This window comes from Nesoenas mayeri (genome assembly GCF_963082525.1).
Source record: "Nesoenas mayeri genome assembly, chromosome: 1".
Classification (NCBI taxonomy): domain Eukaryota; kingdom Metazoa; phylum Chordata; class Aves; order Columbiformes; family Columbidae; genus Nesoenas; species Nesoenas mayeri.
This window is the reverse complement of record NC_137541.1, coordinates 2,038,474-2,065,638: the sequence shown is the minus strand read 5'-3', so window position 1 is coordinate 2,065,638 and position 27,165 is coordinate 2,038,474. Positions and strand designations below refer to the sequence as shown.

Below are 27,165 nucleotides of genomic sequence, written 5' to 3'. Positions count from 1 at the left end.
GGTCCAGGCAATTCTTCCCCTCTGTTTGACACCTCAGACCCATCTGGATTGTGCGTCCAGGCCAGGGCTCCCCAAAACATCTACGTACAGCGAGGGCCACCAAGATGTCCCTGCTCATGGCAGGGGTGGTACTGGATGAGCTTTGAAGGTCCCTTCAACCCAAACTGTTCTGTGATTCTATGATTCTGTGGTAGTCAGGGGTTGTACAAGGACATTGAGCTTGGAGAAGCGAAGGGGAGATCTTGTTGGTGTTTTCAGCTCCCTAATGGGACATGGCAGAGAAAACGGAGCCACATTCCTCCTGGAGATCATAGAATCATAGAATCGTTTTGGTTGGAAAAGACCCTCAAGAACATTAAGTCCAGCCATTACCCTACCCGTGGCACTACCCCATGTCCCTGAGAACCTCATGTCTGTCTGTCCAACCCTCCAGGGATGGTGACTCCAGCACTGCCCTGGGCAGCCTGTTCCAATGCCCCACAGCCCTTTGGGGAAGAAATTGTTCCCCACATCCAACCTCAACCTCCCCTGGTGCAACTTGAGGCCATTCCTGTTGTTCTGTCACTTGTTCCTTGGGATGGGACAAGAGGTGACCAGGATATTAAGAGGAAAAAATTCAAAGCAAACACTTTCAAACACCAGGACAGGTTGTGAATCTTCATACTTGGAGATATTTAAACCTCACCTTGACAAAGACCTTGACAAAGAAACCCCTGAGCAACCTCAGGTGGCCCAACCTTGAGCAGAGGTTGGGACAGAGACCCCCAGATCCCCTTTCCAGCCTTGGTTACCCTCTGGCTCTCGCTGTGTCTCCCCAGGCCAACTCAAAGAGGTGGTGAAGGTGCTGGAGAAGCTGAACAGAAGCGGGAGGTGGAAGTGGCTCCTTCACTACAAGGAGAGCAAGAAGCTCAGAGAAGACGTCAGGTAATGGCTCTGTGTGGCAGCTCCTTCGTTCCCGCTGTCCTTGTCACCGCAGCAAGGAGGTACCTGCTGTGGTGGAGTGTGGTGTCCCCTTGTGCACTCAGTGGAGGGACATGGGCAAGTTAGGTGCCTCTGGTTGGGTTTTGGCCTGTTACAAGATGAATTTGAAGGTTTTTGTTTAAATAAGAGCTTATCAGTGAGAGACCTGGTGGAAAAAGAGCTGGGGGTGTTGGTGCCAGCGGCTGAACATGAGCCAGCATGTGCCCAGGTGGCCAAGAGGCCACCAGCATCCTGGCTGGGACCAGCACTGGTGTGGCCAGCAGGCCCAGGGCAGTGACCGTCCCTGTGCTGGGACCTGGGGAGGCCAAACCGCCAATCCTGGGGCAGTTTTGGGCCCCTCACGCGAAGAAAGGCCTTGAGGTGCTGGAGCGAGTGGAGAGAAGGGAACGGAGCTGGTGAGGGGCTGGAGCACAAGTGTGATGGAGCGGCTGAGGGAGCTGGGGGGTTCAGCTGGAGAACAGGAGCTGAGGGGAGACCTTCTGATCTCTGAACTGCCTGAAAGGAGCTTGGAGCCGGGGGGGTCGGGCTCTGCTCCTCACGAACAAGCGCCAGGAGCAGAGGAAACGGCCTCAAGTTGCGCCAGGGGAGGTTGAGGTTGGATGTGGGGAACAATTTCTTCCCCAAAGGGCTGTGGGGCATTGGAACAGGCTGCCCAGGGCAGTGCTGGAGTCACCATCCCTGGAGGGCTGGACAGACGGAGATGAGGTTCTCAGGGACATGGGGAAGTGTCAGGGGTGAGGTAACGGTTGGATTCCATGATCTTGAGAATCAGTTCCAACCAAAATGATTCTATGATTCTTTGCGCCTCGAGTCTGCAGTTGCAGGACGTCAGGGTTTGTGTGCTAGCAAGTAAAGTGCTGTAGTTTGTTGCTGTTTTGGTTTTTATACCTATGTGAGATGGAGCAGCAGGACACGGGACCTGGAGATGATCAGATCACCTGAAATGTGTCTTGCACACAATCCTGGAGCAGCCAGAGCTCTGATAGCTGCTTCTTGCTCCTCTGCAAACTCAATTCCCTTCCCAGCAGCTCATCCCAGCCCCGCACACACTCCAGGATCCTGGGGCCCCTTCCTGGGCCTCCCCTCAACCCCCTTTTCCTTTTCTGTCTCATCCTGTGTGTCATCTGGGCGAGCGATCATGAGCTCTTGAGTTTAGAATGTGAGAGAGGAACCAGGGTGTGTAAAACCAAACCCCGGTGGGAAAAGCAGAACTACTGTTGCTATTTGCTGCTTGTTTTAGGTTATTTGCAACAAGGTGTATTTAAATGGTGCAATTTGTAGAAGAGAAGTAAGGTGGCGAATTGGAACGTCCTGCTTTTATGGCATTTGAACTCAGAGAGGGATGTTTTATGGGGCAGGCTGCCTTGGTTAGTGCCAGGGCACTGGGGGGACGGCTTTCCAGTAACAACCCACCCATGAAGAAGAGGTTGATCTGGTCTGTCGGAGCAGAAAATGCTACAGCAGGTGGGGAGAAATCTCAGCTCCTCTGGTGATAGCACAGAGGAATCGGTTTGAGCACCTGGGTTTCAGTCCTGGAGTGGTCAGATGTTGCAGGAACTCAGGGTCAGGTGTTTCATCGCGTCTGTAAGACGAGGACTCAACCCTGCGCAGAGCAGGTGCCGCTGTGATGTGTGAGCCGTACGGTGACCTCGCTCCCGCCACCTCCGTTCAGTACAGGGTGACAAGTGTAAAAGCCCCCATGAGGCTGACGGACTGTTTAACATCTTCGTTAATGACACGGACAGTGGGATCGAGCGAACCCTCAGCAAGTTTGCAGGTGGCACCAAGCCACGTGGTGCAGGTGACACACCTGAGGGATGCGATGGCATCCTGAGGGACCTGGACAAGCTGGAGACCTGGGCCCATGTGAACCTCGTGAGGTTCAACAAAGCAAAGTGCAACGTCCTGCACCTGGGTCGGGGCAACCCCCGGTATCAACCTGGGATGGGGAGCAGCTCCCAGGAGAAGGAATTGGGGTGCTTGGGGGGCAAAAGATGGAACATGAGCCGGTAATGTGCACTTGCAGCACAGAAGGTAAATCGTATCTTGGGCTGTGTCACCAGCCCCATGGGCAGCAGGTCAGGGAGGGGATCCTGCCCCTCTGCCCCGCTCTGGTGAGACCCCCCTGCAGTGCTGGTCCAGCTCTGGGTCCTCAGCACAGGACACACATGGACCTGCTGGAGAGGGGCCAGAGGAGCCACAGGAATGATCCGAGGCTGGAACAGCTCTGCTGGGGACAGGTGAGAGAGTTGGGGTGTTCAGCTGGAGAACAGAAGCTCTGGGGAGACCTTAGTGCAGCCTTTCTGTACTAAAAAGGGCAAATAAGAAAGATGGGACAGACTTTTGAGCAGGGCCTGTTGTGATAGGACAAGGGGTGATGGTTTTAAACTAAAGGAGGGAGATTCAGGAGAAATTGTTGTCCCTGAGGGTGGTGAGAGCCTGGCCCAGGTTGGCCAGAGAGGTGGTGGCTGAAGCGTCCCTGGAGACATCCCAGGCCAGGCTGGATGGGGCTCTGAGCAACCTGAGCTGGTGAAGATGTCCCTGCTCATGGCAGGGGGGGCACTGGGGGAGCGGGGAAGGTCCCTTCAACCCAAACTGTGGTTCTATAAGAACCACATGTATGGGAAGGGCAGGTCCCATCACACCTGGCTGGGAGGGCAGGGGCTGAAGTTGTCACCACGTCACCTTTCCCCTCTCCTGCCAGGGTGGACACGAACGCCCACAAGAAACACTTGATGGTCAAGTCGTACCAGGGAGCCGATCTCATCGAGGTGCTGCCCTTCCACGCCTGCGACGCCGCGGCGTCCCCCAAATCCGAGCACGTCAAGTGTTTGTTGAACCTGCAGGTTCAGTGCATCAGCGCCAGGTTCGCTGTGTATGTCACAGGTAAGGACGAGCTCCAGGTGCTGCTGCACCTTAAACTGACCTGGGGGGCGGTGATAAAGGGACAAGAAACACCCCACTTGCTCCCATTTCTTTGTGTAAGGTGTGAGTTGATTTATTGCAAGTCAGTGCAGTCAAAGGCCAAAAAAAACCACAACTGAAGAGATTTTTTGGAGCTCTGGTCAATTCTGGCCGTTTTTCAAGCCTGCAGCTGGCTTTACGTCATGCTTTAAGTCCGGCCTTGCTGGGCCGAGGGTGTTTGCGAAGCAGCACCATTAACTTTGCAAAACTGCGGTGGGGTTTGGGGATATTTTCTGTAGGTTTCAGAACAACGTGGTTTCCCAGTTTAAATCACGGCGCTGCTCCTCCCTCTGCAGGAAAACCCGGCCCCAGCAGGGACGTCCTCGAGAGCAACGGGATCCTTGTGGCCGACGTCAACACCTTCCTCTGGACGGTGCCGAAAGCAGCCGCCCCGTTTAGAAGAAGCTACTGGTAAGTGGGGGAGGTCAGGGTTGTCCCTTTCTCCCCTAAAATGCTATGAGGGAGCAGAAGACCCCAGCGCTGCCCGTGGCGAGGAGGGGAGCGGAGGAATAACCCCAAACTCATCTGTGTGTTGCAGGTGACGAAGCGAAACCGCAGCCACGGCTCCTCCTCGGGCCCCGCGGTCGCTGCTCTGGGTATCCTGGTCCTCAGCGGGACACCCCGAAATCCCGGGGGGGTTTTGGGTGCTGCACGCAGGAGCCACCCACGGAAAGGTTGGCTCTGCTTCTGTAGATAGGAATTATTTAAAGATGGCTCATGCAAATCCTCCTCCTGGGGATTTACTCCCTGCCATCGACTTGCAAATAGGACAGAGGTTATTTTAACAGTTTTAAATTATTGGAGTGTTTTCGGGTGAAACGTTGGGACAAATAGGAGAATTGAAAAGCGGTTTACTTGAAGGTGAGGAGCGATACGAGTCCGTGATCATAAAGGCATTTTCCACACATACTGTACGAGACGCCCACGTTGGGGGCGAGTGGATGTTTTCAATGTGCTGGGGACCCGGTGCTGTGTCCCTGTCACATCTCCAGCCGCCCTCGTTGCCTCTTGGTCACAGTTCAGTGCTGGGTCCCCAGCGGAAACCTCGTGAAACAACCAAACAAGAGGCCGCCGAACAAAAAGCTTCAATTTGTGGTAGCGCAAACACGTGCAGAGAAGAAAATGCCCCATTAAAGACCTTTGTACGGTTGGTACAGAGGACAGGGTTGTCCTCTCTTTGTTTTTTTTAATTTTAATAAAAGGACGTAAGATATTATGTACAGGATGACTTTGTCTAGAGTTTGATTAATTAAGCTAAGTTTGCTGCTCTTGGGAAGGGGTTTTCCTGCTCAGCAGCTTTCGCAGCTCACACTTTTAGGTCCCAAATTCACCTTTTTTCTGCATTATCGCCAACTTTGTAGCTCACGCAGGGAGGGAAAAATGAGAGCGCTCGGATGCTGAAGCCTCAGGGCTGCGGGATCAACGCCCTTCTCCTTCCCAGCAGGACACGAGTAACCAGGTTACAGCATTTTGGGGAAATAAAAGCAAAGCTCGGCTTAAAATTGAAAGGTGGTTCCTGGAACCAGCGCAGGGGGAAGAGGAAGCACCAAAAACCCCGACACCAACGGGGGAAGGAAGGAGCAGCCGCAGGTTGAGTGCAGTTTGTGAATGTGGTTAAACCTCTGGTTCCTCTTCAGCTACGGCTGAACCATCCACACAACAGCTGAAAAAGCTGTTCCAAGGCTTTTTTTCCCCTCATTTTTCCTGGCACTTGGGCATTTCTGCGCCTGAACCTCCCTGCGCACCTTCCCCCTGTATCAACGCGCCGCAAGATCCAAGCCAGGGGATCCGCAAGACTCGCTGCAAAGAGGAGCAGCATTAACAGCGAGAATTAGTTACTACGCCTTCAAGCAAGTGCTATTTCTGGCTGTAGGTGGCTGAGGTTGAGATGCAGCAAGAGGTTTTGCGCTGCTGCATCTTCTCCCCCACCAAAGGCAGCTGGGCTTGGAAGCCTAAAAACTTCTGAGCCTGTTTCTGCCCCACTCCTGTATCAACCCCGAGATCCAAGTGATCTCGGAATTAGTGAATCAGACCAGAGCCCAGGGCTGGTTTTCCAGAATTTGGCTTTACTTCGCAGTACAGAAATCATTTGGAGCCTTCGGGAGACAAGGAGAAGCGCGAGGCTCCGTCATGTCGATACCGCAGCGGCGTTTTGGTCCATCCGAGAAGTGGCCAAGGCTACAGAAAAATACTTCCACATCTCGCCTGCTCTGTAATTTTTGTTTTCTCTCAATTTTTATTAAGATTAAAACACAAAGGAGCCTTAGGCACAGCTGTGTCCCAACCGATGTAAACAGTTTGAGAAGCTTAAGTGGAGGGTTAAGTTCTGTGCCCAGAACTAAAGCCGACATTTGCTGCTACAATAGATGTGGGCTCTGTCCCAAAATACAACTTGCCACAGAGCTAAGATTGATGGGAAGAGACTCTTAGGGATGCTGTCCACAATAATGGAGTGCTCAGGTTGGTTTCTATTTTCCTTGATAATCAGGTTTTTGGAGTGACAACCGTCACGTCTACTAGAGCTCACCAAGAAGCACATAATTGTGAAGGATGGTTACGAATGATTAAAAAGACAAGGTAAGACACAGCTGTCAATGAGTTATTTCAAATCTGCACCAACGTCTACGTCCGCAACGGAAAAAGAGTTCAGTCTGCCTTTCGCTTTACGAGGTTAGTCGTTAAATCAGTCAGTAATTAGCCAGATTCTGGACAGCAGCCCTACTAGAATGAAATAATTAACACATGATATCCAAAAGGGGAACATTACCAGTGCAGTACTCTTCAATCTCTCAGAGATGGGATTACAAAAGCAGGCCTTACAATATTGAATTTCATACAGTGTTCATTAAGTTCCTTATATATTCATATTAGCCGATTTAAATTTCTCCTAATTAGAGATTCTCATTACTGCTGCTCCTCCTCCCCGTAGATATCGTTCTTCTTGCGTTTCATCTCCTCGAAGTCGAACTCTGATCCCATCATCCTCTTATAAATATCTTTGATGTCATCGCACGTCGTCTCGAAGTGGGTGGTGGCGTCGTAGGTGCGGGAGATGAAGATCTGGAAGGAGAAGCAGCTGGTTTAGCGTCCGGCCGCTCTCCTCCCCGTCTCAAAACACGAGCTGGGCGCTGCACTCACCTGGCTTTCGGTTCCCAAGTCGGTCGGCGCGAACAGGTCGCTGATGCTAACGAACCTGGAAGGAGAAAACGTTGAAGTTTGAGGATGGTTTTAGAGCATCGCAACGGCTGCAAAAACGGCTGAATTACATAGTGCTGCTCCGCCCAATGCGTAAAACGCGGAGGAAATGTGGAGTTTTAATGTTTGTGTGGCCTTCAGATCCCAAGTGCTTGCGGAAGAAGGAGAGGAGGCCAATCCAGGACTTACTTCTGCTCGATGGGCTCCAAGAGGTCCAAAGCGGGTTTGATTTCCTTCTCCGGGTCGGCAGTTTCCACGGTGGTGCTGGCGATGGCGATGTACTTCCCCTGCGCCGCCACGTTGTGTGCGGAGGAGATCATGCAGACGTAGATATCTGGAGAATGAATGGCGTGGCAGCAGGTCAGGATTTGTCCCATCTCTGACCAAAAACACCGAACTTAGGCGCTCCTGCGCCTCTTCCTGCTCCCCCACTTTGTACCCTGTTGTCTTGTTTAGGGCCGCGCTTGAGCGAGTCCCGACCTTGCTCTGCAGTCCTACGTGCTCTCGGGCTTTTGGCTAATGGGTCTGGCCACCAGCAGCCCTGCGAGCTCCCCAAAATTCAGTTTCCTGGGGCTACGAGAGCTCCGGGAATCCGCCCAGCGCTCTGCCCGAGGCGAGGAAGCGTTTCCCCTCTTCCACGCAGCCCTCGCCACCCTCGCAGAGCATCCCCAGGCTCCTCACCCGCCTCTCTCAGGCTGGGATCTTCCTTTTGGGGGTTCTGGACAACTTCACAACCACGGGCACCCCAACCTCTCCTGCCTCCCCCACCAGGGCTCTGAACTGCACTCGGCCTGGCTGGGGGCCGAGGGGTTTCTGGGCAGGACGTGAGGGCTGAAGGAGCAGCAATAAGTGAAATTCCCCGTTTGATTCACATCTCTCTGGACTATTGCAGCGTGTTTGGTGTGAGGCCATTTATCATACAATTATTTTGGTTGGGAAAGATCATTGAGTCCAACTGTTACCCAGCCCTGTCCCTACCCCATGTCCTGAGAACCTCATGTCCATCTGTCCAGCCCTCCAGGGCTGGTGACTCCAGCACTGCCCTGGGCAGCCTGTTCCAATGCCCCACAGCCCTTTGGGGAAGAAACTGTTCCCACATCCAACCTCAACCTCCCCTGGCGCAACTTGAGGCCGTTTCCTCTGCTCCTGGCGCTTGTTCCTGGGGAGCAGAGCCCGACCCCCCCGGCTCCAAGCTCCTTTCAGGCAGGTCAGAGATCAGAAGGTCTCCCCTCAGCTCCTGTTCTCCAGCTGAACCCCCCAGGTCCCTCAGCCGCTCCATCACACTTGTGCTCCAGCCCCTCACCAGCTCCGTTCCCTTCTCTCCACTCGCTCCAGCGGGTGGTTTATCAGAGCCCAGCTCACCCCACTCTCCACGCACCTGATTTTCGGTTGACCTGATTCTGTGGAATGATGATCTGGCACGAGTTGGCATCATTTGTATTCTTGATGGGGTGGCTCAAGATGCAGATTACCCGAATCACTTGGCCGACCTTCGTGACGCGGTCCGAGACGTAGCTGGGGTCGCAGATGAGCTGTTTGCAGCGAGCGACCTGCGGAGACGAGAAACCAGATTATTTCAGGCAAAACTAACGAGCAATTTGAGGTGATTGTTCCCGCATCAGGTTGTTTCAGCATGGACAACCCAAACCTCAGTGCATTACTCTTAAAAGACTACGCAGAGCTGTGCGATCGATCATGTCTTCGTTAATCTCTAACCTCTACAGATCCCGGTCCCGCTAGCCTAGGACCATAACTTGCTTCAAAGTTGAACCAAACAGATAAGAATTTGCACTAAAACTTATATTTTACAGTAGTATTTTAATAATAACCAACTTGAGGCCTCCAGGCAGCCTGCACTTGAGCACATCGCTCTGTAACATGGATTATCACCTCTGCTGCCGGCCAGGACACACCATCCCCACCCAGCATGGACACGTTACCCCAGCAAGTGCTAAACTGCCCTGCAAAGCTGGGAGCATATTTATAGCTCCCAAGCAGCTCGCAGCACTCTCGCTGCTTTTCTGTCGCCTGCTTGAGAAGAAGCTGCAGAAATGCCACGTGCCGGCTGCCGAGCAGCTACTGCTCAATGTCAAGGGCAGAGCTGGTTCCATACCCGGGTTACACACAAGCGAGCGGCTCCTTTCCAGTTCAACCTGCCTGGTTTATTCAGAAGACAACATTGACAACTCATGAAGACTTAATTCCAACGTGGAGTATGATTGCTGTACTGTATTCCTTGATATTGAAAATATTAATGAGTTGTTTTTTATAGAATCATAGAATCATTTTGGTTGGAAAACTTTAAGATCATCGAGTCCAGCCATTAACCCACCCCTGGCACTACCCCATGTCCCTGAGAACCTCATGTCCGTCTGTCCAGCCCTCCAGGGCTGGTGACTCCAGCACTGCCCTGGGCAGCCTGTTCCAGTGCCCCACAGCCCTTTGGGGAAGAAATTGTTCCCCACATCCAACCTCAACCTCCCCTGGCGCAACTTGAGGCCGTTTCCTCTGCTCCTGGCGCTTGTTCCTGGGGAGCAGAGCCCGACCCCCCTGGCTCCAAGCTCCTTTCAGGCAGTTCAGAGATCAGAAGGTCTCCCCTCAGCTCCTGTTCTCCAGCTGAACCCCCAGGTCCCTCAGCCGCTCCATCACACTTGTGCTCCAGCCCCTCACCAGCTCCGTTCCCTTCTCTCCACTCGCTCCAGCACCTCAAGACCTTTCTTGGCGTGAGGGGCCCAAAACTGCCCCCAGGATTCAAGGCTCAGCCTTTTTGCACAGAGAAGACCAGCGCTGGCCAAGCACTTCTGCCGGGGCTCTGATGAGGGTTTTTCCTACTGTTATTTCTTCACATCCATGACCAACAGCCTCAATTTTGAGAGGCAAGATGTGGAATAAGGAAAGATTCCGATACGTACCTCCCCTTCAGACTTCACACCAACCACTTTGCCGTTTTCTATCACGATCTCTTCGATGGGCTTGTTCAGCATGTAGGTGCCTCCGTATATAGCGCTTAGCCTGCAAGAGCAAAGCCTCTTCAGCATGTTCCACACGAGCGCGTTTGGTTTTAAACAGCCCCTTTTAACTATTCCCCTTGGTCAATCCACACATTAAGACTAAAACCTCTTCAAAATTAACTATCGAGGCAGCAGATGCCGTTTGCTGTTCCATCCACAAGGCATGAATTGGAGTTTTAAATTATTGCTGCGATTGCATCCAGCTAGAAAGAATGTGCTCAGTGCAATCCAGACAGTGTAAAGTGCTGCCGGCTACACCAGGCTGCCAAATCCAACTTCTTAGATAGACAACATGCTGCAAACTATCTCTGAACAAATCTAGAATTACCAGCACTAACAATAATTGCAGTAAATAAGCCCCAAAAGAAGGAATCTCACGTGGAGGAATTGCTTCTTGATTAAGACAGCGACAGAACCATTAAAGACCGTAGTATTTTGAAGCAGCATCACGTTCTGGAAGCCTGAGCACCCACCCCAACGCATCCGATCCCCCAGCAGGGTTGAGAAGCGGAGTCCAAACATTAAGATCTCACCTTGCGAATCCCTGGGGCAGCTCTCCAAGGCCATAGAGGGGATACAGGTACGGGCTCTTCCCGTATCGAGCCAGCGACTCGCTGTAGAGCTTAATCCTGTTGATCGTTTCTTGGCAGGGTTGATCTAAATAGCTGGAGAGGGCGGATACAGAGTTTGCAACGTTTCACAAATTCAAACTTACAGCGGAATATACTCAGAGAGCAAAACATTTGCTTCCCGTTAAGTTTCCTTCCCCACCCTCCAGCTGTTCCTGGCGATTATTTCCCTGGAAATTCCCTTTTAGAAGCACTTAGTGTCAGCAGGGGGGTTTTATTCAGGAAGGAGATGCCTCATTAACCCCAGGAACCCACAAAAATTAAATACCCCATGAGCAGAGGGCCCTGTATCTTAAGACTCACGCAACACTCAGGGACAGACACACTTTGCAAAACATCCTACAGTCAATTTGCGAGGCTCGTGCTTTAAGTACCCAGCACCCCAACTGATTTTGGGGAGCAACTGAACCCCCACTTACTCATCAGTCCTGTAGAGCGCGAGGGCATGGCCTGTGAAATCAATAACATCCTGCCCCAGGTCGAACTTCTTGTACACGTCGCGCATGGTGGTTTTCTTAGGATCGACGCCTTCGAAAGTTCGAGCGTCGTTCTCATCAAAGTTGGCGACGTACACTAGGAATTTCCTGAACCGGCGTTTCTCAAACAAGCCCATTAAGCCTAAAAACGAGGTGTTTTGTCAGAACTCGCGTGCCTACTAAATGGCTTTTCCATCACCATAGAGTTATCAAAAGCGGGAAAGAACTGCTGAGTGTTACAAACACAGAATCGGTTTGGTTGGAAAAGATGTTTATGATCGTGGAGTCCAGCCATTAACCAGCCCTGGCACTACCCAATGTCCCCAAGAATGTCCGTCTGTCCAACCCTCCAGGGATGGTGACTCCAGCACTGCCCTGGGCAGCCTGTTCCAATGCCCCACAGCCCTTTGGGGAAGGAATTGTTCCCAAGATCCAACCTCAACCTCCTTCTCCAGCCCCTCACCAGCTCCGTTCCCTTCTCTCCACTCGCTCCAGCACCTCAAGGCCTTTCTTGGTGTGAGGGGCCCAAAACTGCCCCCAGCATTGGCGGTTTGGCCTCCCCAGGTCCTAGCACAGGGACGGTCACTGCCCTGGGCCTGCTGGCCACACCAGTGCTGGTACCAGCCAAGATGCTGGTGGCCTCTTGGCCACGCGCTGGCTCATAACCTGGAGTTTGGCCTTGAGGACTAACCAGGGCTCCCCTGTTCAGGCAGAAGACACACAAACATCTGCCAAGTCGGTCCCCGCAGGCAGCTGTCCTGGTGCACCACATCTCAAGAGGCGGTACGGCCAGTTCTTTTCATGGTGTGGCTGGAGGCCGAGTTCCTACCAGCTGCAGGAAAGCCTGGAGAGCAGTTTCCATTTGATCTGGTGTAAAGCCCAACCTGAGCTTTCCTAAGCAGAGCTCTGCATTCGGTATCTACCACACTGGGCTCTCCTGCAGCCTCCCCAAGGAACCAGGCAAGTGCTGCAAGGGTCAAAACTTCCAACACGAGATCGGCCAAGGCACCATTTACGTGGTTTAATTTTCTACAAAGTGGAGAAGTAAGACTGGGCTTGCTGGAACACAAAGGCAGAGACAGCACCAGAGGCACCTCCTACTTCTGCCACTATGAGTCTCTTAAGAGACTATTTAAAAGAACAACGTGGCCAAAATTGAAGGAACAACCGGTTACTTCACAGCAAACAGCAATATCTGCCAAGAGGGAGGCTCCAAAGTACAAGCTACACACCAGGAGCCTTATTTGCAGGAGTCATGTTATCACAAGACTTTTCCAAGATTATATTACACACATCTCACATCTGAAGCTAACAGGCTGCCCTCTGCCAGCTCCTAACGCATTGCACTACTACGAATGATCAGTAGTTTTATCTGAAGAGTGACATCTAAGACACCAATTAAGATTTGAGCCAGGTGCCACATGCCAGAATGATTCATTCCAATTTGCCTGCTGACAAATGTGACATTTTCACACATTAATTACATCCAACAAGGATCCAATGTTAAATATTTATGGCAGAGCTGGGCACATCAGCCCAAAGTGCAACCTCAGAAGGAAGTAAAACACCATCAGCTTCTCACCAGATGAGCCATAGGACAAGCAGCTTGAGCAGCTCCCTTTGAAAGCTCTACGAAAACAGTAACTGAAGGCTCAGGAAGCCCAAGGCTCAGCCTACAAGTGGTGTTTGAAGTCAAATGAGATGTAGAAGACTCCTCTGCTAAGCACAGCTTGTTACTGAGATGGAGTCTACACACAGGACCACGTGAGGAACGTCAAAATTTGCTTTTCCACGCAAGCACAAAATACCTCGAGATGTAGGTGGCAAAGACCTGTCTTGTCTTTGTTTAAAAACGAGAGGTTCAGGAGGAAACAAAGCAAGGTGAAAAGAAACAAAGGAAGGTGAAACTACTCACTGGATGCCAAAGCTTCTGCCTCGGTGGAAGGAACTTTGTAGATCTTGCCTCCCTTGTAGACGAAGCTCCCCTCAATCACCTTGAAGTCTAAGTAGCGAGTAACTTCTGTGTAGAGCAGCATCTTTACCAACTGACCTGAAAATGAGGTTTGGCACAAGTAAGCAGAAGCCAAGAGGAGGACAGTGCTTCTCAAAACCCTTCAATGGCAGCACCACGCTCAACCCACACAGCTCTTACACCTTTGTGCAACATACGGGTTGTTGCAGATACTCACTAGAGAATTTTGAGAAAGTTTTAAGGCTTTTTAACAGCCTCCTTGTCACTCCTGTGGTTTCCATCAGTCCGCTGAGCAAAGTGCAGCATGTCGTCTGACCTGTCCCCCCACTGTCACATCCCCGGAGGGATGATGTCCCCTAGAAATGCATCACAACGCCTGTGCAAGCTGAGAGTAAGCTGAGAATATAGTAACCAATCTTAATTGGAATCTATCAAGACTTCCACTGCACTAACCTCGAGCAAGACTGACATTACACAATGGGATAAGAGATTCCAGCAGCAAGTGGGCGGTACTTGGCAAAAAGAGTGGCCCCTGAATTTGTTGGCATTATCATGGAATTGTTTTGGTTGGAAAAGACCCTCAAGATCATCGAGTCCAACTGTTACCCCAACACTGGCCCTAAATCACATCCCTGAGAACCTCATGTCCATCTGTCCAGCCCTCCAGGGATGGTGACTCCAGCACTGCCCTGGGCAGCCTGTTCCAATGCCCCACAGCCCTTTGGGGAAGAAATTGTTCCCACATCCAACCTCACCCTCCCCTGGCGCAACTTGAGGCCGTTTCCTCTGCTCCTGGCGCTTGTTCCTGGGGAGCAGAGACCAACACCCTCCACACTACAAACTCCTTTCAGGTAGTAGGAAGTGAGAAGGTCTCCACTCAGCCTCCTGTTCCTCAGGTTGAACCCCCCAGATAACCACCTCACCAATAGTGGGTTTGGTCCAGAAGACCTGTCCCAGTACTAGAACACATAAAGAATGAGGATTTGTAGCATCAATAAGGGATGACAGACTCTACAAGCCATAAAATAGGAACAAAGGGGATTAACGGTCACCATGGAATCAACTGTTTCTTCCTAAGCCATGGAAGAATAACAGTGCACAAACTTACGGCTAGAAATGGAAACATTTTAAGAGGAGGATGTTGGAAAATGGCCGTTCGAACCTTCCAGACATAGCACTGCTGGAGCCACCTTCCCCATCTGAGAGGTCCACAAACAAAACGAGTCACAGAACAAAAGCTGTGGAGCTTCTGGCATAAACACGGGCAGATCAGCTTTGATTAATGCTCCAACAAGTTCATGAAGAGCTAAACGAAGGGCTCTTCATTTGTTATGGCACTGAACACGAGCCCGAGCTATGCTGACGAGGCAGATTTAGGAGCTCAGCATCGCTTACCGTTTGCCATAAGGAATTTCGGAATGAGGTCCACGTTCCAGTCTCTTCCTCGCCCCATAGATTCTGGTGGAGTTCCCGGTAAATTAAACCTTTTGTAGAGCTTCAGAGAGAATACAGAACTTATTATAGCAGAGGAAGTATCTGTGGGTATAATTTCTCCCACACATATACACACTTTCCACCCCCACATCTCCCCAGCTGAACACAAGCTCTTCACAGTAAATTTTGGCTGGTGTTTTAGCTCAAACGTGATGCTTGGGAATTTATGACCTGCTGAACCAAAATACTGTTTAACAGAGCTAAAGGTAATCTGATCAAAAATGCTTCCTTCAGGAAAGGGCAGGCTTGTCCATATGCTTAAATCAGATTCTCCAATATAAATATTTAACCCAATTAAGCAGCAAGGAGCGCAGTGATTTCCTGACATCTAATTAACCAGCCACACTAACGGCTTTAGGGGTACGCAATCACGGGGTGCAAGCAGTAACCAGAGGAGGTGGCATTTATTATTATTATTATACCAAGGACCAAGCATAACATCAAGATACAGAGAGTATTTGTTCAGGCAATGTTCTGCCTCCGAATGATCGCTCATTTTCAATCTCAGCTGGAGGCTCCAGAAAACAAGTGTTATCTACCAAGTATAAACACGCACACTGGTTTCTCCACCGTTGTTATCTGGTGTGGAAGTGCTATAAAACATTCTTACTCAAAGGAAACCCTTAGGAGTAATTACTTTGAATCCACGCCTAGGATAACTCAAACTAAAGCCTCTTTTATGTGCCTGGGAAGGACACAATAAGGGGTGTCAGCCCCCCGCCCCGTACTTACATCCTCCAGGGGTGTAATGGATGCACTTTCCCCTCCGTAGTAGGAATTACGATCCATGTGAAGGACTTTCTTTCCATTCACGGACATAATCCCGGAGAGGATGCATTCCTAAGGAGAGAGGAAACGAGAAAGGAACGTGTTAGTTGTATTTAAGTCTCCTTCCATTTTTTCCTAACGTTGCTCCATTGAAGAGCAGGTTCAGACAACTCGCTGCACGCCTGGATTTGAAGGGACCTGCACAGTCCTTTGAAAACAAACACACCTGTTGCCTCACACCAAAATTAAGACGCGCACACTGAAAGACTTCTCGAGACAGATTAACCCCTTACGAGGTTTGGTTTCTTCTCTGGGAAAGCCAACCGACATGTTTTAACTCCATAACCACCACCTACCAGGGGTCCCCTGGGAAGTTCATGTATTTGGGCTATATTAGGAAAATCTATACTCCTAAACCACCTATTATCAATAAGGACGTTCACAGCACCCGCATTTATGGGTGACACCAGCAGCATAAAACTTTAAAGGACTCCAGATAGTCTCCTCAAAACTTTAATCTTTGATATTTGCCACACTGGGACAAGCGACAGAGTCAACAGCTCCTCTTAAGGGGACAGAAGCAGCAGAAAGAATAAATTAAGCTATTTGGGAGCTTCATCATCTCAGTAGATATTTTGCTATCCTTGCTGTGTACCCACTGAGATTAAAAACACCGAGAGTACTTCAAGCAGCAGATAAGCTGCTAAATGCAGCACCAAGAAGCTGAGACTAATCACAGAGGGACACAAGTTGGAGCCTGCAGAACCAGCTAAGGACTCACACGCTAAATCCCAATTAAAACACAACTTTCCAACTAACCCGGTCACCAGCTCTGGCATTCAGAAGCCAAAGAGCTTAACAAAAACTTGAATATTTTTGCATGCTTAGGGCTGCGTATTGTGGAGATTTTACTGATCTTTCCTGCTCTGTCTCAGCTCTCTCCAAAGGCAGAATTACATCTGAAATCTAATTTGTAGGTCCCGGCTACATCTCGTGTTATTTTTCATTCAGTCTGTAAGATCCCACATCCAGCTGCCAAGATGCCACCACTGCACATCTGGAAGCTCAGGAGCAGAGGAGCCGTTCATTCCCAAACCAGCAGCTTGAGATCTGCATCTCCATGAGATCCTTCGTGTTTAATCCACACACACTTCACTCCGTGGAGCGCTCAGGACTCCCCCCTGGGTCATTTTCCCGCTTAGGAAGGTGGAAAGGAGTAGTAAGAGTGTAGTAGGTTTATTGCAAACTACGTTACAGCGACACCGACCAATAGAGGTATTGGTTAGTGCACTCAACCAAACCCCAATTAGAATACAAAAAGCCTCCCACCATATACTGTTTACATGACCTGCAAATCCCAACTTGGGTAAATCCCCAAAGGAAGCTTTTAAAATCATCTTCACCAACCAAAGACCAACCGACAGTGAAGGCAGCTCTCAGAAAGAGTTACTGTAGCGTCTCAACATCTATAGGAGCATTGAGATGGATCGCTGGCATGATGACTTGCTGTTCTGGTGCTTCCAGGTGGCAACGGGCAGATCTTTTCTGCTGGGAGAGCGTGGCCATGCTGGCCACCCAGATACCTACCGGGACGGCACCAGAATTCAGCTGAGGCCGTGAAGAGCAAAGCTGGAGCTGCCTGCCCGGTGCACCAAGTCTGATCCCTTTGGTCGCGGGTGATTCCAAGGCTTCATGGTCACCACATGGACGGTGAGCAGGATTAGGCGCGGTACTTCCCGCAAAACCTCTCCACAATCCATCAGCTGCTCCTTCCAGATCCCTCGTGCCCTACAAGACCCCTCTGCACTTTCTGAGCAGGCTGAAGCAAGCGGAGACCCTTAGAACAGATGCGGCTGCACCAAACCCTGAGTTACGACACTACTTGAGGGCACTGTGAGCCCTACAACGCTGAGTGAAAGTCCAGGCGGCTTTTACGGTGTTGGTTAAAACGTTAATGATTTACCACATGCAACATGGGACTATCACACCGAGTCCATCACAAGCCAGTGTGGTCTCCTCAGTTAAACCAAATTTCACAGAGCTCAACACAAGGACTCCGGTTGACTCTTTGCTCTACCCGCTGGTTTTACTCTCCCTGGAAGATCTTCCAAACCTCAGGATCACCAGCTCTGCCAGCGTCCACACTGGAGCTGAGCCATGAGGAAGTCAACAAGGATTTCAGAACAAAATAAGTATCAATTGGAGGGATGAAGTTACAGTAAAAGCTGCAGAAAGCTACATTCTTTGCTCCAGATGTCAGCTGATTTCCTTCCTCCATTTAAGGCGACTTCAAAGCATTTCTTGCTCTATTTTCCCAGAACAGCTCACCCATCACTTCCCAGGGAGCACATATCCCTTCAACAGGTTGCCTGCCCAAATTGCCAGCATCCCCCAGAGCAAATCTGGGTACCAGCAGAAGATATAAGAGGTCTTAAGTACCTTTTCAATCTTATTTCGTACCCATTAAACACCAATATGGGGATCAAGGTGGAGATATTACGATACTATTTTATCCACAGCTCGTTTAACACATTCATTATATCACCCAGGCTCCTGCAGAGCCCCGAAGCGTTGAAATCCCACGTGAGCCTTTCACCGTCGCTTCCCTTCGCAGCCGATGAGGCAACGGCACGGTCATAAAACACAAAAAAACCCCGTACAATAGATTTATCCTCCCAGCTCAGCAATTCCTTTCGATAGCTGCGCTGGCCGACCGCTCGCTATACCCGTCCACGGGCATCAAGGAACTGCTTGATGTGTCATTATGTCATTTGGGTCAGGGAGCGAGGAAAACAAACAGGCTGCACCGATGAAGGAAGGGCTGGCAAGAGTTTAGACTGCAAATAAAAAAGGAGAAGCGTCAAGAGTTCAAATCTGCAGCTTTCTGAATCGTAAATGCCGACCCTGCGCAAACGGGTACAACTGAGCAGCTGCTGATGGCAGAAAGGGCATCGAGACACAGTGGGGAAAACTCCAGGTATCCAGCAGGGGTTGAACACAATCTTCAGGCAAATTATAGTCACTACGATCCACCGCTTCAGCCAGTTCGGGTTACAACAGGCTCCCGAATGAATGACAGAGCAAGTCTTGGAGCGATCGATGTCATCTGCAGCACCACTCAGCCGCTTCAAATGGCCAGAGAGCACAGAACCGGAGAGCAACGTGCTTCAGAAACATAGAGACCGCATATTTCATACAAATCCATGAAAAAAACCCAGGAGTAAGGGGTAAGTGTGAGGTATCAATGTTTCCATGCTTGCTGAAGACCATCAGCACTTCCATCACTTGCACAAGCTACTCCTGAATGGATCTTCTGCAGACAGAAGCCTTCAGGAACAGAGGGCAGCAAGTAGGTTGACATGGATTTTCTCCAAGTAGGGCGGCAGTTCAGAAAGGCTCAGACAGACCGATGGAAACCTGAGCCAGCGTCGGGCCATCTAACAGCACTGAGAGGAGGATTCTGCGCAAAACATTTAGCAAAATCCTTTTCAAGGGGTTCTGGCACAGCAAGAGCTCTTTCTTGGAAGGACTAGGCCGTGGTGAGCAAAAAGTTACACACAGCTTGTTAGATTGCCCAGGCTATTCCATCTCTAATACACGTTGGCTACGTCTACCATGCCAGACTCCAACGAGCAAGAATAAAAGCTCTGCTTAACCACACAAACTACAAAAAAAAATTACTCATTGAGCTTGAGCAATGCCCTCGGCTACCAAGGGATGATGCAAGGGACAGTGAAACGTCGTTTGGTCCTCGCAGTCATTTTGACGTTATTATCTAGGTTTTTCAAGCACTGAGGCCTGTGCCTGTATGATTAAATACCTCTTGAAGAGGAGTTTGGCTGCTCAGCTCCTACAGAAAGTGAATCTGCATCTTTGTGATGGATTTATACGGCTTTAAGATGGTGAGGCAGCTGGCAGGTAAGAAGCTTAGCTCAACACACCGCAATGAGTGAAAACCCAGCAGGAACGTGGTGTTCGTCTACTGGGTCTAAACAAAACAGTCCAATTACACTAAATATTCATGTCAAATAACCCACGTTGTCTGCAGCACAGAGAGGAGATAACAAACGAGTGTCAGAGGGCACAACAACCCACTCCGAACATCCCAGTGAGGGAGCACTGAGTCCTTTTCCAGATCATGAAGGCAGAAATGGAGGTGAGCTGAAAAGATAAGTCTGAAAATAAAAACACTAGGAGTTCTCCAGCCTGCCGATTGCCGCGCCAGATTAAAAACGAGTTTGTGCGGTAGGTCTGGAGAAAGATGCTGCTTAATCTGCAAAGCACGATGCACGTAACAAGCCTAAGCCAAGGATCTTAAAGCTACTTAAGACTTGGGCAACTTGGAGAAGCCATTTCCACCAGCGCCTCCTGTACCTGTGGTACCTGGATGACCTACAAGCCCTCATGCTGCCACCTCAACGCACAGAGCGATCAGGAGGAAAATAGTGAAGTTAATTAAACCTTGTGTTAAGTTTGAGGCTGTCAAATGAGCAGTAATTCAGAAGGTAAAAATGTGGTGGGATTATTTTTTCCCCATACTACTATACAAGCTTGGCATCACAACAAGGTCTCTTACTTGCATACATAAGGGAAAAAGTTAAAATATTTTAGTGCTGGTAATCCTAGTCTAGCTGCCTAAGCTTTTCATGACTTGTTGAAGAGGAGATTAGCACCTGAAATATTAATGTTGTGCTTTCGGATCTATCAAAAGTGGAATTCACGCACACACACTTGTGCACTCACGCAGCGGTGGCCCTGCGGACACAACCAGAACAACCACCGCAACCAATGTATTTGCAGTTCCTATATAAAGGCTCTGACCATTTATTTTTTTCTGTTTAAACCAACAACTGAATTTCTGCTTCAAAAAGAGAAAGAACAAACCCTCCAGATGAACAGCTGGGACAAATCAACTGGTAACTCTCATGGGACAAGACGCAAAATGGGCACAACCCAACACATAGCCCAAGGGGCAAAACGCTCTAATAGCTAAGAAACTGGGCCCCGAGTTAATCCCTGTTTTGTTCAGGCAGCATCAAGATTGGTACTCGAGGTGCAATTCAGGCTTTTCAAAGAGACAGAAACTCACGGAGCTACTATAGTTGCCTGATGGGTCTCCAACAGTATAATCCATTTCTGCAAGGGCTGGATTTAAGGAAAGTATGGTTGAAAACATCAGCAGAAGTTTCACGACAGTTCAAGGCTCTTTGGAAAAGGAAAGAAACAACCAAACACATTTAAACAACGTGTTTTCCAGTTCCTTTTCCTCAGGAAGTACCAGGGCAAGGTTGGAGGAGCAAAACCTTCAAGCTTTCAGTTTGATGCCTCATCTGCAGCAAAGGTCCTGCAGCCCAGACTAAACTAGGCTGTGCTCCCACAAAACTCGCCAGCCTCAATGGTTGAGCCAAAACTCTGCATTTTAGGATCAGGAACATCCTGGCTGCACCAAGACCTCTGCTTTCCATCCCCTTGCTTTTCCACCTGAATCGGGTTGAAGTCCATCCTGTTCCAATTGGTATTTCAGAGGTCAAATCCAGCACAGCAGAAGCCAAACAAACCCTCTTGCATGCTCCCAGGCTCCGAAAATTGGTCAGCACAGCTTAAAATACGGCCGTAATTTATTCCTTTTAACTCAACCGCTGATCATTAGCATTCGCTTGTCTTAAAAGTGATTTCACAAGAGGCTTTTTGTCAAATTTACACTGGCATTTGTCGGTTTGAGATTAAGCACCGTGCTTACCAACTTGATACCACAGCTCACTCTAAAGCATAAATTAACATTTTAATGGAGCTCAGATCTATTGGAGGCCCCTTTGCTAGAAGCTCATTATATTTCACCTCCCCAAAAGTCTGTTTCCCTGCTCTGCTAAGCCTGGGAGAGGTTTTAGGCCAGACTGCAGCTTTCCCTATCAAATGGAAGAAGCTTTTTGCCTCCTAAGTCATTCCTGCTACCTCAAAGGAAGAGCCTTCAGAGAAAGGAATTAAAGCAACCAGGAAAGTTGGGTTTACCCTCCGGCAGACGCTCCCACGCTTTGGCACATTTTCTTTGTGCCACATCTTGGGTTTTGTTACCATTATTCCCATACTCAAAACGGGGCGGGGGGGGATATATGATAAACCAGATCTGCCTGAAGCAGCCATGCCCGGTGTCAGCAGCCCCGGCGCCTTCACCGCCGCGTCAATCACAGTGTCAAAGCCACAGTAGGAAGCTCGTGTATTTCTATTTAAAATTATCAGCGACAGGGGAAGCGGGGGGAAATCTCTCACAGCCAACCCCAAAGATATCTCTTTGTCTAAGCGTCTCCCCATTAACAGGAGCGAACAAAAGCAGGAAAGGCTATTTAACAGCAAGGAAAAACCTCCTTCTCTCCACCATATTGGATTTTTCTTCACCTCTTCTTCAAACAATGCCTCTTATTTCTAACCTGCAATCCACCCTCCAGCCTCTACTAAACCCGCAGCAGATAAGCTGCCGGTGGCTCCCAGTTCGAAGGAAGGAACCAGAAGAAATCCGCCCCCCACCAGCAAACCTCACAGGCAGCAGCAGCGCTGCCGTATTTTATTTTATGGGGTTTTTTTCCCTCCTCGGCAGCCTGCAGCACAAGCTGCATCCTCCACAATAGGACAAAGCCCCAGCACGGCTCATCCCCCTCCCTCCGCCGCACCCCATCAGCTGTCAGATTTCCTCAGGGATGACCAAGATGAGGCGACAATGAAAAGGATAATATATTTTTTCTTTTCTTTTTTTTAAGGGGGGTGGGGGGGAAATCAGACAAATTTGACAGGCATACAGGGCTCGCCCGCCTTCCCATCCCCCTCCTGCTGCAGTCAGGGCTGGATGAAGAGGCTGCAAAGGCGGAGCGGGGAGGTGGGGGGGTGGAATAGAACCAGGTCTGGATCCACCCTAAGCCGGGCTTGGGCTCTGGGCATGGCTGGATGGACCTGCAGCCACCTCCGGGTTAAGGGGGAAAAGCGGAAAAATAAAATAAAAATGATAAAAAAAAATAATAATGAGGCGATAAATCCCCGTTAGCGTTTTATTGTCCGTCGTCCCCCGCCCTCCCAACGCTAAACAACCGCATTTCCTGGGGCCTCCCACGGGCAGCGCCGGGGACTGGGGGCCGCCCCGGGGCTCGGACCAGCCCCATAGGGCGCTGTGAGGGTCCCCGGGGGTGGGGATGGGGGGGGACACACAGCTAAACATGGGGGGTTGTTATAATCAGATAAAAAGCAGAAGGGAGCCCGGAGCGCAAGAAGTCAGGTGGGGGAGTGGGGAGGGGCCGGGGGGGGGGCGGGGAGTGATGGAGGATGAGATGATAATTAAATGAGAGATGGGGGAAAGGACCCAGGTGACTCCAGGGGGAAGGAAAGACCAGCCCTCATCACCCCACGATAATACTTGAAGGGGGTGGCAGGAACCCAAGCCCCGGGGTTGGGGGGGGGGGGTGGGATACGATGGTGACAGGTGAAAGAAACGACCCGCAAGGTCCGAGCGAGGGGAGAAACCCGGGCAGAGCCCCCGGTGGAGGGAACCAGGAGCGGGTACCCGAGGCTGTTGGGGCGCAGACCCCCGGTGGGGGGGATAATCAGGTGATAAATGGGCAAAAGGACACCGGAGCCCGGGGGACAGCGGGGATCAGGTCCCGGGGGAAAGGATGGGGAGGGGGGAGCGGGCGCAGGCAGGAGGTAAAGCCGGGGGGGGGCGCGGCGGAGCCCGTCAGGGCGGCGGCCGCTCGGGGCAGGCCCGAGGCCCAGCCCGGCGACGGCCCCTCCTCACCGTGAGGCCGGTGCCCAGCACGATCACGTCGTACTCCTCATTCATGGCGGCGCGGGGGGGAGGGAAGAACGGGGCGCCGGGGGGGGGAGCGTCTCTCGGGGTCTCTCTCTCCGCCGGCCGGGTCTGAGGCGAACCGGGCGCTGCGGGAGCGGGAGAAAATGGAGCCGCCGCCGCCGCCGTGAGGAGACCGCGCCGGGAGGGGGCGTGGCCGCGCCACCCCCGCCCCGCCCCCGCGCCTGCCAATCACCCCCATGCCCGCCCGCTATTGGCTCTGCCGCGCCGTCGCTAGTGGGCGGGCGCTGCGCCGTGCCGACAGCCGCTGCCACCGTGGTGGGGGGCGCGACGCGCATGCGCGGAGCTGCGCTTGGCGCCCTCCCGCCTTTTCCCCCTCCCCACGGCTGCACCGCGGGGTTTGTGCAGCGCCCAGCGCGACACACGCGTGTACAACGGGCACGTGCCGCCGTGCAACGCGGCCCCCGTGCGCGCAAAGGGCGCCTGAGTGTGCAAACAGCACTCGGGCGCCCACGCAGTGCTCAAATCCGTGTGCAAAGCAGGCATGCACGCGTGTGCAAGGCCCTGCTGGTGCTTCCCATACAACCAGGACCCATCAGCACCCCAGGGTGGCACCGGGTGTGCGGTAGAGCACCCATGGGTACCCAGCTCGATACCCACGCGGGCTTTTCCACAACATCCCAGCACTTTAAACATCAACACTTTGTTAATTATCAGGGCAACAAACGATAATTATAGCGTCTTTCTACTTCCCGAACACAAGTTTCATTTCTTGCACGCGCCGCCGCTCGTGTTTCCCCCTTTTCACCTCAAAAACACTCCAAGAAGAGCTTGTTTCTCCCATTCAGGATCACACTGGGTGCATCAAATCCCCCCGTCCGCAGCAAGAAAGCAGCCACTGTGCTTTGAAGATTTGAGCTTTCATTTTTTACATTTAAAAGGTCTTTTTTAATCCTCACCGCCCACCACTTCCTGGAAGTAAGGAAGGAATTTCCCGGCTTCACGCCGGTTTTTACGCCCCGTGGATCCGCATCCCGGGGAAGGGGCAAAGCTGCTTATGCATCTTGGGGCCAGCGGAATGGATTAAACATCCGCTGGGCTTAAGAAATCTTAATCATACGGCTGCATCCTCCGTATCTACCGGGACGCACGATGAGGAGGGCAAAGCGTCGGGGATGATGGAGAGCAGGGCAAAGCTCCATCACGCAGCCGAAACGCCGTGGTGGTGGCTCTAATGGGGAGCAACGTGGCTTTTTTTAAATTACTTTAATATTTGGAGGAGGAAAAGCTGGAGACTCGAACAGAGCAGTGTAGGGGAAAGGGACCTGGGGGTCCTGGTGGACAACAGGATGACCATGAGCCAGCACTGGGCCCTTGTGGCCAGGAAGCCAATGGCATCCTGGGATGTATTAGAAGGGGGGTGGTTAGTAGATCGAGAGAGGTCCTCCTTCCCCTCTACTCTGCCCTGGTGAGACCCCATCTGGAATATTGTGTCCAGTTCTGGGCCCCTCAGTTCCAGCAGGACAGGGAACTGCTGGAGAGGGTCCAGCGTAGGGCAACAAAGATGATTAAGGGAGTGGAGCATCTCCCTTATGAGGAAAGGCTGAGGGAGCTGGGTCTCTTTAGTTTGGAGAAGAGGAGACTGAGGGGTGACCTTATTAATGTTTATAAATATATAAAGGGTGAGTGCCATGAGGATGGAGCCAGGCTCTTCTCGTTGGCAAACAATGATAGGACAAGGGGCAATGGGATCAAGCTGGAACACAAGAGGTTCCACTTAAATTTGAGAAAAAACTTCTTCTCAGTATGGGTGACAGACACTGGAACAGGCTGCCCAGGGGGGTTGTGGAGTCTCCTTCTCTGGAGACATTCAAGACCCACCTGGACATGTTCCTGTGCAACCTCACCTGGGCGTTCCTGCTCCAGCAGGGGGATTGGACTGGATGATCTTTTGAGGTCCCTTCCAATCCCAAACATACTGTGATACTGTGATACTGTGAACCTGGTGTCCCTGAGGTGCCGCGGTGAACGTTGCTCATCGATGGCCGGGCTCAGCGTCTTGCACCAAGTTCACATATAGAAGATCTTAATATCCAGGGTGTTGGTGAAGGGTCGGTGGTGCAGAGCGATCGGCAGGAGGGCACACAAGGAGCGAGTGACGCCAGCGCTAAGATGGTGACATTTTCTGTCCAAGAACTGGCAACAAACCTCCTTCTGCACCAGGCGATGTGGAAGGAGCAGGTGGCAGCATTGGGCCCTTCAGGAATGTTTCTTTCTGGTCTCTGAGGTTTTCTACGTCCTCTTCAATATCTGTAGCGTCAGACATGAGCCACATCCATAAATCCCTGTCAGACGTGCTGGTGACACACAGCTTGGGATGGGTAGGCGGCCTTGTTGGGAGATGGAGGTTGGCTTGGAGGACTCCAGCGATGTCCAGATGGACGTATCTGCAGTAGGAACATTGAGATCGGCCTGGATGGAGGATAAGGAGGAAGGTTTGGCTGTGGAAGCAGCAGAAGAGATGGCAAAACAAGTTGGTGGTGATGCACCTTGCTCAGCAGGTCTTCAAGGTCTTGGCTCATGTCTACCAGTTGGGCCACCAAGGTCAAGAGGGAACAGCCAGAGAGTGAATCTTCAGAACTCATGGAGAAGGGGAATGGGATGGAGCAAAAATCACCGCCAGCTCCCAAGAGGAACAAAAGGGCACATCCAAAACCATCACCAACCGAAGGAAAGCCCAGGAGATGTGACAAGGACACAATAGCTGCAGTCCCTTGTCCTTGGTGTCACAGAGTGGTTGGGGTTGGAAGGGATCTCTGCAGATCATCCAGTCCAACCCACCTTCCTTCCATCGCAAGGAGACCTGGCAAGACCACCCAGGCACACGTGTCTTGGTGCTTGTGGGTTTGGGAGGGTGCGACGGTGCAACCGCCAGAGCAAAATCAATTTTGTTTAAAAATAAAATGCCTTATTTTCCTGTAAGATCTCCCAACAAACTCTGACAGTGTTGCAATGTTAGTTCCTACCTATCCAGACGCTTCTACCGTATCTCAGCCATGTCCTACAAGACGAAGTCGCTACGTCTTCTCCTCCGTGGCTGCAGGAACATTTGCAGGGCTCGAGGATGGAAGATGTGGTGTAACAGGACGGCGCCGAAGCCGCACGGCAGCTGCTGGGCTCAGCAATGGCAAAAACAGCACGAAAGATGACAAGGACTCTCCCCCAACCTCATTTTCAGGCGTGCAGCTGAATCCACGCTCCTTTTCTAACGTCCTTTTGTACCTGATCACCTGTGATGACAACAGCCAGTTTGTTTCTGTGCATGTTTTTATAGCCGGAGGGGTAGATTTAAAAGAAGGGTAAATAAAAGTCGCTGCCGTTGTGTCTTGCTTTTGGTCTTGGGCATGATGCCTGAGCTGTCCATCCCAGGCAGACAAGCCCTCTGTCCAGAAGCCTTTGGAAATCATAAAGCACCTTAAAAATAATGCCAATTCCCTTTTACGTTTTCAAGGTGTTTGCCAAGACGGGCATTTGACAACATTCTCGCTTTCTCATCGAAGCTGAGACTCACGAGCAACCTGAGCTTGTCAGCAGGGATATTAAGAGGAAACAGCTATTTCACAGTTTGCTAAAATAATAAAAAGTGGGAATAAAGTCGCCGCTTGCATTTACCAGGCTGTAGTTTCGCTGTACGGAAGCCAGAGCTGGATTTATAGAAGGATTTGGGATGTTTAGGGGAATAAAGCCACTGCCTCTCCTCACGCAACACGAGCCGGCAGAGGGGGAAAGGCCTCAACCCCGCATGTAAAGGATGCTAAACTCAAGAAATAGCAGCAATCTTGTTGCTTTGGCTCATTGTCACCACAAACTCTGCTCCAGGGACCGC

At 51.1% G+C, this 27,165-nt stretch overlaps 2 protein-coding genes across 2 annotated transcripts in view; one reads left to right on the top strand and one right to left on the bottom strand.

Annotated features, from left to right (window-relative positions):
• Window positions 1-5,592, top strand: part of TASOR2 (transcription activation suppressor family member 2) — a gene marked incomplete at both ends in the record, with an annotated part of 43,331 nt that extends 37,739 nt beyond the window's left edge. Inside the window, 4 exons of the mRNA XM_080359902.1 lie at window positions 819-924; window positions 3,686-3,867; window positions 4,242-4,356; window positions 5,583-5,592. Coding sequence (XP_080216028.1) covers window positions 819-924; window positions 3,686-3,867; window positions 4,242-4,356; window positions 5,583-5,592 — 413 coding nt within the window. The remainder of the gene's footprint in view (window positions 1-818; window positions 925-3,685; window positions 3,868-4,241; window positions 4,357-5,582) is intronic.
• Window positions 5,593-5,997: 405 nt separating this feature from the next.
• GDI2 (GDP dissociation inhibitor 2) lies at window positions 5,998-23,451 on the bottom strand. The gene is made up of 11 exons (XM_080359174.1): window positions 23,268-23,451; window positions 15,455-15,562; window positions 14,624-14,723; window positions 13,172-13,306; window positions 11,200-11,398; window positions 10,685-10,816; window positions 10,053-10,152; window positions 8,519-8,690; window positions 7,330-7,474; window positions 7,084-7,138; window positions 5,998-7,005 (listed from the first exon to the last, which is right to left on the bottom strand). The coding sequence occupies exons 1-11, from the start codon at window positions 23,310-23,312 to the stop codon at window positions 6,850-6,852; spliced, it is 1,347 nt and encodes a 448-aa protein (XP_080215300.1). The 5' UTR covers window positions 23,313-23,451; the 3' UTR covers window positions 5,998-6,849.
• Window positions 23,452-27,165: the final 3,714 nt, after the last annotated feature.

What these genes read in the sequence shown, in the direction of transcription:
- GDI2 (XM_080359174.1), bottom strand. Translation starts at nt 23,312, where the DNA reads ATGAATGAGGAGTACGACGTGATCGTGCTGGGCACCGGCCTCACG. An exon ending in GGCAGAAGCTTTGGCATCCA is followed by an intron (nt 11,399 to 13,171) that starts GTGAGTAGTTTC and finishes CCTCGTTTTTAG; the next exon opens with GCTTAATGGGCTTGTTTGAG. An exon ending in TTGGAGCCCATCGAGCAGAA is followed by an intron (nt 7,139 to 7,329) that starts GTAAGTCCTGGA and finishes TTCTCCTTCCAG; the next exon opens with GTTCGTTAGCATCAGCGACC.